Source organism: Cololabis saira, chromosome 21, assembly GCF_033807715.1.
Source record: "Cololabis saira isolate AMF1-May2022 chromosome 21, fColSai1.1, whole genome shotgun sequence".
In the NCBI taxonomy this organism is placed as follows: Eukaryota; Metazoa; Chordata; class Actinopteri; order Beloniformes; family Belonidae; genus Cololabis; species Cololabis saira.
The window spans coordinates 3,683,437-3,697,203 of NC_084607.1; the positions used below are offsets into that span (position 1 = coordinate 3,683,437).

At 39.4% G+C, this 13,767-nt stretch overlaps 1 protein-coding gene across 1 annotated transcript; it reads left to right on the forward strand.

Moving 5' to 3' along the window:
- Positions 1 to 1,294: 1,294 nt before the first annotated feature.
- Positions 1,295 to 13,600, forward strand: LOC133422389 (jmjC domain-containing protein 8-like). The gene is made up of 9 exons (XM_061712364.1): positions 1,295 to 1,484; positions 2,297 to 2,392; positions 4,645 to 4,693; positions 8,007 to 8,103; positions 8,858 to 8,926; positions 9,481 to 9,600; positions 9,677 to 9,744; positions 11,799 to 11,933; positions 12,952 to 13,600. Exons 1-9 carry the CDS (start codon positions 1,402 to 1,404, stop codon positions 13,030 to 13,032), a joined length of 798 nt encoding a protein of 265 aa, XP_061568348.1. The 5' UTR covers positions 1,295 to 1,401; the 3' UTR covers positions 13,033 to 13,600.
- Positions 13,601 to 13,767: the final 167 nt, after the last annotated feature.

Here is a 13,767-nt window from a genome sequence, read left to right on the forward strand (position 1 = left end):
ATTATAATGCATAGTATTACGTTATCATTACTTTACTATAATATTACAATATAATAGAGAACAATAGACAGCAATGATATAACAATATACTTGATTAACCATATAAGAGTAGATATGCTGTAAATACTGGTTCATATATTTATCTCCAATTATATACATAAACATTACTATAAATCTATGTATCGACATCTACATATGACTATAAATCAGTATATATTAATAGAGATATAGATAATACATACATACATGATAATACAACTCAATATATCCATATAAATACCTACATGTAACATATCTATATCCATAATATAAATCTATATACATATATTAATAAATGTACATATCTACATGTTTATTTGCATCTGTATTTTGAATACAATGTTTCTTTGGATCTTTTTTTAAATGGTGATATGTTTTGACTTTGTTTTAGCTCCATGTTCAGGCTGAAACACAGTTTCACTCCGTAGTCGACACACAGAAACTCTTCAGCTTCTGTTGAGAACTTTAAAATTAAACTGACCCCCAAGGTTGTTTTTGTTGTCTTTTGGTTTTAAGGTTGGAAAAAATAAATAAACTGTACAGGACTGTCTCAGAGAATTAGAATATTGTGATAAAGTCCTTTATTTTCTGTAATGCAAAAATGTCATACATTCTGGATTCATTACAAATCAACTGAAATATTGCAAGCCTTTTATTATTTTAATATTGCTGATCATGGCTTACAGCTTAAGAAAACTCAAATATCCTATCTCAAAAAATATTCTGGGAATCTTAATCTTAAACTGTAAGCCATAATCAGCAATATTAAAATAATAAAAGGTTTGTAATATTTCAGTTGATTTGTAATGAATCCAGAATGGATGATACTTTTGTTTTTTTAATTGCATTACAGAAAAAAGAACTTTATCACAATTATTTAACATTTGCAAAAGATACAATGATTAAAAATCTTCACATTATGCAATTTCAAGTTGAATTATAACATATAAAGAGTATAAATGTAATCATCCAGTTAGATTGTTGGGTCCTGGTCTGACACCCATTTAAACTGTCCGTGTACTTCTCTTTCAGCTTTATAAAAATGAAATAAATATAATTAAGTGTAAGCTTTAATAGGAAAATCGGATTAAAGTGGACAATTTATAAGTTTATTGTGACTCTTTTTTTTTTACACAAAGTGTAAAACAATTCACGTGAACCCCAACTATGGCGGTCGGGCAGCGGAAGTTCCGAGGGGCCATGAACGCAGCACGGGTCAGATTAATGTGGTGGTTTCTGATTGGTTTGACGGCAGGAAGTAGGAAAGGATCCTCTTCCAGTCGCCACACAACGAACCTACGGCTGCTTTTATTCCACTTTATTCCTCTGAGCGAGTGAAACTCACAGCCGGGACACTTTTGAATGGAAAACAAGGCGGCTCAGCTCGTTGTGTTTTGTGTTTTGTTGTGTCTTTTCCGCGGACGGACGGATGACGGAGGGGGATGGTGAGTTCACGCACATCTGGTTCAACGCGACACTCCTGGTGGTTACAGACAGTACTCGAGTTGTAAAAGAAAATCAGGGGGGATGGTGGATTTGATCATATGGGACAGATAATTTGTGCTGATTACAAATAATATAATATACTACAAATAATAGCAGTGACCAAAACACCTGCAGAAATACTGCAGGAATGACATAGCAGCAGTTAAATGCAGCCTTCTGTAAGCTTTAAATATCCACTGGGCTTACATCAAATACATCAAAACACAACAATAAAAAACACTTTTCTGAACTTATCAATATGACTCTGTCCTTCACAGGATAAGTAAAATGGATCACTGCAAAAACTCACAATCTTAACAAGAATATTTGTCTTATTTGTAGTTAAAATGTCTCATTTTAGTAAAAAAATCTCATTACACTTAAAACAAGACTCATCACTGAAAAAACAACAATTTTCACCTGTTTCAAGTAGATTTTCACTTAAAATAAGTAGAAAAATCTGCCAGTGGAACAAGATTTTTTTGCTTGTAATAAGAAGATAAATCTTATTTCAAGTGAAAATTTACTTGAAACAGGTGAAAATTGTCAAATAAGTTATTTTTCTGGTGTTATTTTTCTGGTGATGACTCTAAATGTTGAAATAGCAGTAAAACCACATTCATTGATGAAATGACATAAGGGATGGAAAGGAGGGATGGAGGTTTTACAGGGGGGGATGATTTGGACCCTTTTTATTTCAGGGGGGGATGCCATCCCCCCTCATCCCCCCTCAACTCCAGTACTGGTTACAGGTCTGTCTGTCTGTGCTCAGGTGGCAGGATTCCGACGTCAGGCTGGAAGATGAAGGTCCTTGTAACATCGATGTTCTGCACAGCTCGTCTCTCTCGCACCAGCAGTTCCTCCACAGGTAAAATCACCGAAGTTACGCTGCTTAACTGAGTCAGACAGCTGCCATTGACCCTCTATTATTATCTCTTATTAGCCCCTTTACACCAAACCGGCTCTCAGCTGGTTCTAGTTGAACTAGTTGAGAACCAGAGGTGTCTTCAGTATTCACATTCATTCCTCAGGTAGAAGTATAGATACTAGAGTTTAAAAATACTCCTGTAGAAGTTGAAGTATCAACTCCAGTTTTTTACTCAAGTAAAAGTATAAAAGTACTGGTTTCAAAACTACTTAAAGTATAAAAGTAAAAGTAATGTAAGGGGGAAAAAAGCCATTAAGGACAAAAGCCATTGAAAATGAATGTATCTTAGTATAATGCAAATATATTAAAGAAGCATATATGTGTACTATTGAGCATTAACATGTGTTAATATAAATATATTAAAGAAGCATATATGTGTACTATTGAGCATTAACATGTGTTAATATAAATATATTAAAGAAGCATATATGTGTACTATTGAGCATTAACATGTGTTAATATAAATATATTAAAGAAGCATATATGTGTACTATTGAGCATTAACATGTTAATATAAATATATTAAAGAAGCATATATGTGTACTATTGAGCATTAACATGTGTTTCAGAGAGCAGCAGATATGATGACTAGTTGTCTATAAGTATTGTAATGGTGCAAAAAGTCAAACGTTCATGTTCATGTTATCATTTATCCTAACCTTTATTGGAATGTACATCCAAGTTTAGTTGCAGGAATCTGAGGGAACGGATGTAAGAACAAAACTGGACAAGAACATCTGAAACAACCACAACCAAATTCACTCTATCCGGATGGAGCAATTTAACTGGATAGTTTTTATTAAAGGCCCAAATGAAATAGAGTAACGAGGCTGTTTTTAAAATGTAAGGAGTAAAAAGTACAGATAATTGCGTGAAAATGTAAGGAGTAAAAGTAAAAAGTCGTCTGAAAAATAATTACTCCAGTGAAGTATAGATAACCAACATTTCTACTTAAGTAAGGTAACAAAGTATTTGTACTTCGTTACTTGACACCTCTGCCACTAGCCCTCCCTCTCTACCACTACCCCTAAAAAAGAAGCCAAAGATTTTAGGGCCCTTGAATCTTCCCAGGTCTGTCCCAATACTCCCCCTACTCCTACTTTTCAGCACCACCCCTAAATTTAACTTGCTACGTCACTGCGTGGTTTACGTTCAGGTACGTAAGCGACTGCGTAGTTACGTTTGCACAAACGTCACCATATCAGGAAGCTGAGAGCTAAAAGCTGTTTTAATTTCAGCTGTAGCGCTGTTAATATGCCACTTTATTAAGTTTTAATGTTTTTTCAGGCATAAAAGTAACCGTTAAGATCCCCAACCTGGGCTCAGTTTATCCAAATAACGCCTGTTAAGAAATTTGATCCGATGTTTTCGGAGATGAGAAGAGCCGCCGGTCCGGGGAGCAGCAGCAGCAGCAGCAGCTCACGGCCGGGTCAACCTGCGCCGTCGTCCCGGGGAGAAACCTGCAGCTCTGTGGAGAATTACCTCTGGCTGAAATAAATCATTTAGGAAAATAAATGTTGGTTTAATAGATGAAATCTAACAATTGTAGCTACGCCTGTTAAGAAATTTGCTCAGAAAATTTCGGAATGAGAACTGCCTGCCGGCTCGGGAGCTGATTTATGGTTCTGCGTTAAATCGACGCAGAGCCTACGGCGTAGGGTCTGCGTTGGTTATTATTGGTTAAAATTATTATATTGTAAAACGGGAAATTTACAGGGAAATACTAATACGAGAGGACGGCGGGAAAGAGAGGTAAAAAACGGTAGTTTCCCGGCCAAAACAGGAGACTTGACAGATATGTTGAGGAAGAAAACTGTTTAGAAAAGAGATTTAGAGTTCAAATTCAAGTAGCGCTTTAAAAAAGACAACAAATAAACCCTCAGCAGTGAGATAAAAATTAAAAAACAAAACCTTCAAATTCAGACTTCTCAAACAGGTTTTCCTGGAAAAAAAACAACTAATTCTTGACAGTTTTGATAACAACCCTAGTGGTCAGTAAAGGAACTGCAACTTCCTTGTTCGCCTCAAACTGGAGATTAAAATTTTGGCTTTTGATGCAAAATAAAAACGTTTTCTTCAGGTTTGCTTGCTGTGTTGAGAGAACTGTGACCTCTGACCTGAGAGACCTGGTCCTGTGACATCAGAGTCTTTGTGGATATTAAGATCTAAAAACGCTTTTTTTGCCTTTGCAGATATGCGTACAGCAGACCCGTCATCATCAGAGGGCTCACGGACAACACGGTACGTATTCTGATGTCATCGCTGAACGACCATCGCCTCCAACCCTGGAGAACATCGTTGTTTTAAAAACATGTGGATGTCTGGAGTAATTCAGAGGGGGTGATACCACTTCTGACCTCCAGGGGGAGTTTAGGTCTGTGGTGCTGACAGAAGTGTGGACGGATTCTCTCTCAGGTTGTTTTTTTACAGCTGCTGTTTATGGAGAGAAATCGACTCCAAACATTTGTGTGTGTATTATCTGATTTGTGCTCGAAGTTACGGACAAAACGATAATTACGAATTCAAGAAGCCTCCTACACACACGATCGTTAAATACGCACAAATGGTTTTGAGACTCTACTCACGCCTCCAATAATCAGTTCTGGAGTTGAGGGGGATGAGGGGGATGGCATCCCCCCCTGGAATAAAAACGGTCCAAATCATCCCCCCCTGAAATAAAAACGGTCCAAATCACCCCCCCTGAAATAAAAACGGTCCAAATCACCCCCCCTGAAATAAAAACGGTCCAAATCATCCCCCCTGAAATAAAAACGGTCCAAATCATCCCCCCTGAAATAAAAACGGTCCAAATCATCCCCCCCTGAAATAAAAACGGTCCAAATCATCCCCCCTGTAAAACTGCCATCCCTCCTTTCCATCCCTTATGTCATTTCATCAATGAATGTGGTTTTACTGCTATTTCAACATTTAGAGTCATCACCAGAAAAATAACTTATTTGACAATTTTTACCTGTTTCAAGTAAATTTTCACTTGAAATAAGATTTATCTTCTTATTACAAGCAAAAAAATCTTGTTCCACTGGCAGATTTTTCTACTTATTTCAAGTGAAAATCTACTTGAAACAGGTGAAAATTGTTGTTTTTTCCAGTGATGAGTCTTGTTTTAAGTGTAATGAGATTTGTTTTACTAAAATGAGACATTTTAACTAGAAATAAGACAAATATTCTTGTTAAGATTGTGAGTTTTTGCAGTGATCCATGTTACTTATCCTGTGAAGGACAGAGTCATATTGATAAGTTCAGAAAAGTGTTTTTTATTGTTGTGTTTTGATGTATTTGATGTAAGCCCAGTGGATATTTAAAGCTTACAGAAGGCTGCATTTAACTGCTGCTATGTCATTCCTGCAGTATTTCTGCAGGTGTTTTGGTCACTGCTATTATTTGTAATATATTATATTATTTGTAATCAGCACAAATTATCTGTCCCCACATGATAAAATCCACCATCCCCCCTGATTTATTTTTTACAACTCCAGTACTGCCAAAAAGCCTCACAGATTCATCCGTACATGGTGCATTTAAGGACTGTTTGGAAAGCTGGGTCATCTGAACTTTCATCTGAGTCCACCGATATTTCCCTCGATACTTGGTCTCCTCTAAACTTGTAAGAAATGTTACTTTGTAATAGTCTATAATTCCTTACATGGAAACTTACAAATGTAATTAGATGTTTTGGACTTGTTCTTTGCCTGGGAAAAACTGACGGTAAGAAGATGGTGATGGCGGCATCACGGTGGTCTGAAGTAGGTTTACCTTCTCAGGGCGGGTAACTGTATCGAGGGAAATAACTCAGATGACCCAGATTTCCACCAGTCCTTAAACGCACCGTGTACTGAAGAATCTGTGAGGCTCCTTGGAGTCTCAAAACCATTTGTGCGTATTTAACGATTTGTGTGTGTAGGAGGCTTTTTGAATTCGTAATTATAATTTTTCCGTAACTTCGAGCACAAATCAGATAATACGTACGCACAAATGTTTTGAGTTGGTTTTCTCTCCATAGTAGTCGTAGTAGATGAGACTGTCTGGGGTTTCTTTGATCATAGATGTTTTTATGTCGACTCTTTGTGTCGTTCTGTGGTATTTTAGTTCCCACGCTCCTCAGTGATGAGGGAACATCGCTGGAGTTTTTATTACCACGTGCAGCTTGTAAGAGTCAGGTTTCGTACTGAAAACGAAGGAAAGATGATGAGTTCCTGTTAAGCCTGTGTTGGAAAAAATTGATTTTCCGATTCTAAATCGATTCTCATATTAATTCCTAAAAATCGATTCGTATGTCTAAAGATTTATTTTTTTTATTTTTTATTTTTTTATCATTACATTACAACTTTTGGTATTTTTTTGTTTTTGCCCAAAAAAGGAATGTTTTGTTGGACACGAGAATAACTGGTGCCATGTTTTTGCTTTTAAATATGTTTAAAGATATGAAAACATTAAAGTTTTCAGTTATAATTGCATAAATTGTCTATATTTCATTACTTCATATACTGTCTTGGTGTTTGCATACATTTTGCATAATATACATTTGCATAAAATGCTAAAAACCAAATTCTCAAAAATTAAAAACTGAAATTGACCACCTATGGTCATGAACTTTGGGTAGTGACCGAAAGGACAAGATCGCGGATACAAGCGGCCGAGATGAGTTTCCTCCGCAGGGTGGCTGGACGCTCCCTTAGAGATGAGTTTCCTCCGCAGGGTGGCTGGACGCTCCCTTAGAGATAGGGTGAGGAGTTCGGTCACCCGGGAGGAGCTCGGAGTCGAGCCGCTGCTCCTCCACATTGAGAGGAGTCAGCTGAGGTGGCTTGGGCATCTGTACCAGATGCCTCCTGGATCCTCCCTAGGGAGGTGTTCCAGGCATGTCCCACCTCCCTAGGGAGGTGTTCCAGGCATGTCCCACCGGGAGGAGACCCCGGGGAAGACCCAGGACACGCTGGAGAGACTATGTCTCTCGGCTGGCCTGGGAACGCCTCGGACTCCCCCCGGAAGAGCTGGAGGAAGTGTCTGGGGTGAGGGAAGTCTGGGCATCCCTGCTGAGGCTGCTGCCCCCGCGACCCGGTAACGGATAAGCGGGAGAAGATGAGTGAGTGAGTGAAATTGACCAAAAATGGAAAAAATTAAAATGGAATCTGGGAAAAAAATAAAACCGATTTCCTCCGTCTCTGTTTCCTCCTGGATCTGTTTGGTAATTCTGCCCCACGATGTTTCTGTTTCAGTTCTATCAGCATTCTGGGAGCTGATTGGTCCTTACAGCATCATTAGCTGCAATACTTGCTGTTGAATCTCAATATAATACTAGTATTAATATGTTGCATAACTACAGTCATATAATTCATGCAACAGCTGAAAAAACAGTTTTAATAACACTAACCCAAATCAATATCGGAATCGGATTGAATCAAATCGTGACAATCGATTGTGAATCTTAAGAATTGGAATCGATTCTTGACATTTGAATGGATCCCCAGCCCTGGTTTCTGTATAAACGGGCTTGAATCCAGCAGAACTGTCCTGATGCGTCTCTTCTCTCCTTCAGAAATTCCAGCTCTTGTGCTCCAAGTCCAACCTGCTGGGAGAATACGGCTCCCGGAGCGTGAGGCTCAGCACCGCCAACACGCACTCCTACAGGAAAGGTAGGCTCGCCCGGGTCGCTCTGCTCCCAGACCCGTCCCCCGTCTCACTGACTGCGTTTCCAGCATCAATAACCCTTTTGAAAAAGGTGATATTAGAGGCTAAACCTTTTCACAGAAGAAATGTTAAGACAGGTCCAGGTTGTCTTAAAGTAAAGAAAAAAGTCAAGAACAAATTTGAGAACTTTTATTTCAAGAATACCATTTATTCTTAAGTTCTTTCTTAAGAAGAAACTTAAGAAGAAAGTTGAGAAAATACTTTTTTGGAGAATAAGACTTCTTCTGTTTTTTATTCTTAAGACTGAACTTAAGAAAAAAATGACACTTAAGAAGATTTTTTTTCTTAAGAATGTTTTGTGAATCCGCCCCAGATCTTTTGAGTCCAGGAAGTTCTTCTAAACACGGAGAAACAAGACCAGGAGGAGACTAATCACTTCATAAATGGAATGAAGGATATGAACATTTCTGCATTTGTAGACGGTAGAAAGTACCGGATAGAAGATTTACAAGAAGGAGAGAGAAAAGTTACGTGAAGCAGCATTTGTTTTGAATTTAGATACAGGAAGAAGAAGCAGAAATTATGGGAATTGTGTCATCACGTTCTCCGTGCATCGCTGGTTTGATCCAGATATCCTGAATGATTAATTACCATGTAAACGGAATATTCCCAATGTTTCAGTGACCGGAATATTAGCAATAACCTGAATTTTGACTGCATGTAAACGTCACTCTCCCCCCCCCCTGTGATCTGTTCCAGTGGACGTTTCCTTCCAGGACTACGTGGAGCGGCTGCTGAAGCCTCAGTCCGCCGGCGCCCTCGGCAACGGTGAGTCCAGCACCAGCCGGTTCTGCCTCGGCCGGTCCCGGGGGTTAGGAATGGGAGATATTTTACTGTTCACGATAAACCGTCAAAAAAATTCCCCACGGCAAGAATTTGTATCTCACGGTAAAAATGATAAATTCCTGATGACGTTTTTGTGTAAAAATGATTTATGGTTCTGTGTTAAATCCACGCACAACGTACGTGAAGGAAGGAAGGAAGGAAGGAAGGAAGGAAGGAAGGATAAATTCCCGTTGATACGTGTTTGTATAACAAACATGGCGGATCTCAGTCATTACAGTTTTGCAGTACATGTAACTCATTTAATTGGTTTTTATTAATTCAATTTAATTGGTGTAGTTTAGTATTTAGTATCTTTTACAGCAGTGATTTGGCTCCAAAGACTGAATGTGGTGATAGATTTATAGTTACAAAGGTGGAGTTAAATTGGTATTTTTTTATCGTTATGGGGATAAATGCCAGAAATGATCGTGATTACATTTTTTAGTCCATACCACCCATCCCTCCCGTTGGTTCAGCTGATGCTTGCTCTCCTGCAGACACGCTGTACTTCTTTGGAGACAACAACCTGACGGAGTGGCGGGGCCTGTTGGACCAGTACGAGCCGCCGCCGTACGTGCTGCCGCGCAGCAGCGGCGCCTACAGCTTCGGCATCGCAGGTCAGAGCCGGCACGACCCGCTCCGTTTCTGTCCGGCCCGGCGGGAGGCGCTGACGCCTGTTCTGGTCTCCTGCAGGTCCTGGAACCGGAGTTCCCTTCCACTGGCACGGGCCCGGGTTCTCGGAGGTCGTCTATGGCAGGAAGGTAAAGAACTCACAACTCACGGGGGGAATTACTGAACCAAAGAGTCACCACGGCAGAACTGAGATCCCATCATTCCCCAACTCGTAGATGTTGCTCCTGCAGCAGGAACTAGTAGATGTTTTTAGTTTTGGTTTATTTATTTAGCAATATAAGACAAATTGAATAATAAATGAAAAAACATTGATATAACATGAAGGAAAAGAAGTGGTTTATATAGAATAATTTCCTTATATGAATAAAAAACACAACAAAAGCTACACAAGGGGGAGTAAAAAAACAAAAAACACAAAAGAAAATGTAACTCAGATTAAATAATGACTACAAAGATGAAACAATAAGAAAGTTCTTTAAATGTTTTTTGAATATTGGCAAGGATGGTGATGATTTAAGAGATTTATTGAGTGAATTCCACAAGTGGGGAAAAGATTGATGTTTAATGTTCTACAAAACGGTAAATTAAAATCATCTTTGTGCCTTGTGGCATAAGAATGAATATCGGAATTAACACAAAAGAAATTATGAAAAGAAGAAGGAAGATCTTGTATATAATTTTTAAATTTGAACATAAATAAACATGTTTGAAAAATGTTAATTTTATTGATGGATAATAATGAATATTTAATGAAAAGGAGAGCAGACGCTCATATCTGTTTGCATGTGATTTCATTCTGAGAAACATTTTTTGAATTATCAATAATTTATTAATATATGTTGAATGTGTCGAAGCCCAAACAATGTTGCAGTAATTAAGATGAGGGAAGATTAAACTATAATAGAGAGTTAAATGAGAGGAAGGAAGAACAAAAGGACAAACTTTTCTCAAAATACGGTGTTTCCTCCTGCAGGAACTCTCAGTAGATGTTTCCTTTAGCAGGAACTAGTAGATGTTTCCTTTATTAGGAACTCTCAGTAGATGTTTCCTTCAGCAGGAACTCTCAGTAGACGGTGGCTCCAGTGGCAGGAACCTTTGGTAGACTTTTCCTTCAGGAGGAACCCTCGGTAGATTTAGGATTGCCCGCGATGGGTTTTCCTGTTTGGCTTCATTTTTGTACAAACCGGATTCGGTTGAAGTTAGGAAATTGTGTAAAATGTAAATAAAAACAAAATACATTGATTTGACAATCCTTTTCAACCCATATTCAATTGAATACACTACAAAGACAACATATTTAATGCTCAAACTCAGAAACTTTATTTTATTTTTCAAATAATAATTAACTTAGAATTCCATGGCTGCAACACGTGCAGTAGAAGTTGTTAAAGGGCACGTTTACGTTTACATCACCTTTCCTTTTAATAACACTGAAATGTTTTGGAAGAGAGGAGACTCATTCTCTGAGCTTCTCATGTGGAATTCTTTCCCATTCTTGCTTGATGAACCGCTTCAGTTGTTCAACAGTCCGGGGTCTTCTCTGTCGTGTTTTACGCTTCATAATGACCACACATTTTCAATGGGAGACGGTCTGGACTGTCAGCGGGCCAGGGGAGAACTGGACTCTTTTACTTCCAAGCCACGCTGTTGTAGCACGTGCAGAATGTGGCTTGGCATTAGGGCTGAAACAAGCAGCGGCGTCCGTGAAAAAGACGTGGCTTGGATGGCAGCATGTTGCTCCAAAATCTGTATGTACTTTTCAGCATTTATGTTCCTTCACAGAAATGTAAGTCACCGTTGCCATGGGAACTAATGCCCCCCCAAACCATCACAGATGCTTTTGAACTTTGCGTTGATAACAGTCCAGATGGTTCTGCTTCCTCTTCGGTCCGGAGGACACGACGTCCAGTGTTTCCAGAAACTATTTGAAAAGTGGACTCATCAGACCACAAAACACTTTTCCATCGAGCATCAGTCCGTTTGACACGAGCTCGGGCCCAGATAACCCGGCAGCGTTTCTGGATGTTGTTAATAAACGACTTTTGCTTTGCATGGTAGAGTTTTAACCCGCACTTACTGATGTAGTGACCAACTGTATTTACTGACAGTGGTTTTCTGAGGTTTTCTTGAGCCCATCGATTGATTGATTGATTGATTGATTGATTGATTCCTCCTCACACAGCGGTGGTTCCTCTACCCCCCGGACCAGCAGCCTCACTTCCACCCCAACCGCACCACCCTGTCCTGGCTGACGGAGACGTACCCGCACCTGCCGGAGGACGAGGCTCCGCTGGAGTGTACGATCCGACCTGGAGAGGTGACGACCCGCCACGCTGATCACTGACTACGTTTATGCAGTCAAAATTTACTGAAACATTGGGAATATTCCGTTTACATGGTGATTAATCATTCAGGATATCTGGATCAAACCAGCGACGCACGGAGAACGTGATGACGCAATTACCGTCATTTCTGCTTCTTCTTCCTGTATCCAAATTCAAAACAAATGCTGCTTCAGCAACTTTTCTCTCACCTTCTTGTAAATCTTCTATCCCGGTACTTTCTACCGTCTACAAATGCAGAAATGTTCATATCCTTCATTACATTTATGAAGTGATTAGTCTCCTCCTGGTCTTGTTTCTCCGTGTTTATAAGAACTTCCTGAAAAAAGGGGAAAAAAAGATGAAAAAAAGATGAAAAAAGAGGAGAAAAAAGAGGAATAAAGAGAGAAAAAAGATGAAAAAAAGGAAAAAAAAAGGAAAAAAAGAGGAAAAAAGAGGAAAATAGATGAAAAAAAGAAGAAAGATAAAAAAAGAGAAAAAAAGATTTTAAAAAATGATGAAAAAAGAGAAAAGAGACGAAAAAGAGGAAAAAAAGTGATGAAAAAAATAAAAAAAAGGAAAAAATGATAGAGGAAAAAAGAGGAAGAAATATGAAAAAAGAGAAAAAAAATCTCCGTGTTTAGAAGAACTTCCTGGACTCAAAAGACCAGGATTCCTTGTGAACAGAGCATGTGCAGAAAACAGATTCCTGTTCCGTTTGATGAGGATATTCTGTTTGGTGTTTACATGACCCAATATTCAGGTTTTAAAAGGAGTAACCCAGGGCTCATATTGGGGTTTTTAAAAACCGGAATATGAGCAAATTCGGGTTATTCAAAGGGTTATTGGTGTTTACATGGCCGTGCAAATTCGGGTTATTGCTAATATTCGGGTTTAAAAGGGTTATTGATGCTGGAAACGCAGTCAATGTGTCGGCCGTCTCCAGCCGGGAGGATTTATTGATCCTTCAGCCTCGTCAACGACGCTGTAGCTAACAGATCTGTTCCTGTTCAGGTGCTGTACTTCCCCGACCGCTGGTGGCACGCCACGCTCAACCTGGACACCAGCGTGTTCATCTCCACCTTCCTGGGCTGAAGTTCCTGCACACTCGTCTCTCAGGGAATCCAGGAGCTGGGATTGGTTTTTAATATCTTTTAATCCTGAGTGACGCTCGTCTCACTCCAGCAACGTTTAGGTGATGGTGGCTCCTCGCTGCAGCTCTGGTTTCCTAGATAAATCTAAAACTGCTGCGTATTTGAGGATCAGGGGGGGAAATGCGCCGTTGTAGCTCCATCCTGAAGAGTTTCACCTCCGACTGCAGCTACTGAGTCCAAGCTTAAATCCACGAGGACGATCCAGACATACAAGCTCAGCTTTGATGAGCAGTATTTAAGGAGAAATAAGGTCTGTCTTCATTTGCAGCCACTGATATGATCCCGTTTAAAGCCTCCATATGTAGTAATACCACATCTACCCACACGGGGCCCAGATCTGCTATATTGACTAAAACTGGCACGGTCCCACCAGAGGTGGGACAGGAACTGACCCCTGACCTGGGTCATGTGCTGCCCCCGTGTGGTCAGGAGTGGTATTTATTCCTACCGGGTACAGAGGGACGATTTGTAATAAATGCTATATAAATAAAACTTAAATGAGTACCTTTTTAATTTTCAGCTGTGAATTACTTCCAACTTGCAAGATTATAAAGTTCTGACTTTGTTGTTTTTCCCAGGAATCTTTGCTGTTCCCTTATCCCTCGTTTATTATGCTAGCTCAACTTGAATATGAACTCTAGATCAACAAACTCTTCTTCTTGCGGTGGGAAGAGAT

Bases quoted from the DNA above. Each gene is read 5' to 3' on its own strand.
- LOC133422389 (XM_061712364.1), top strand. From the start codon at position 1,402: ATGGAAAACAAGGCGGCTCAGCTCGTTGTGTTTTGTGTTTTGTTGTGT. The intron at 2,393-4,644 runs GTAAAATCACCG...TTGCCTTTGCAG, and splicing joins CACCAGCAGTTCCTCCACAG to ATATGCGTACAGCAGACCCG. The intron at 9,601-9,676 runs GTCAGAGCCGGC...GGTCTCCTGCAG, and splicing joins CTACAGCTTCGGCATCGCAG to GTCCTGGAACCGGAGTTCCC.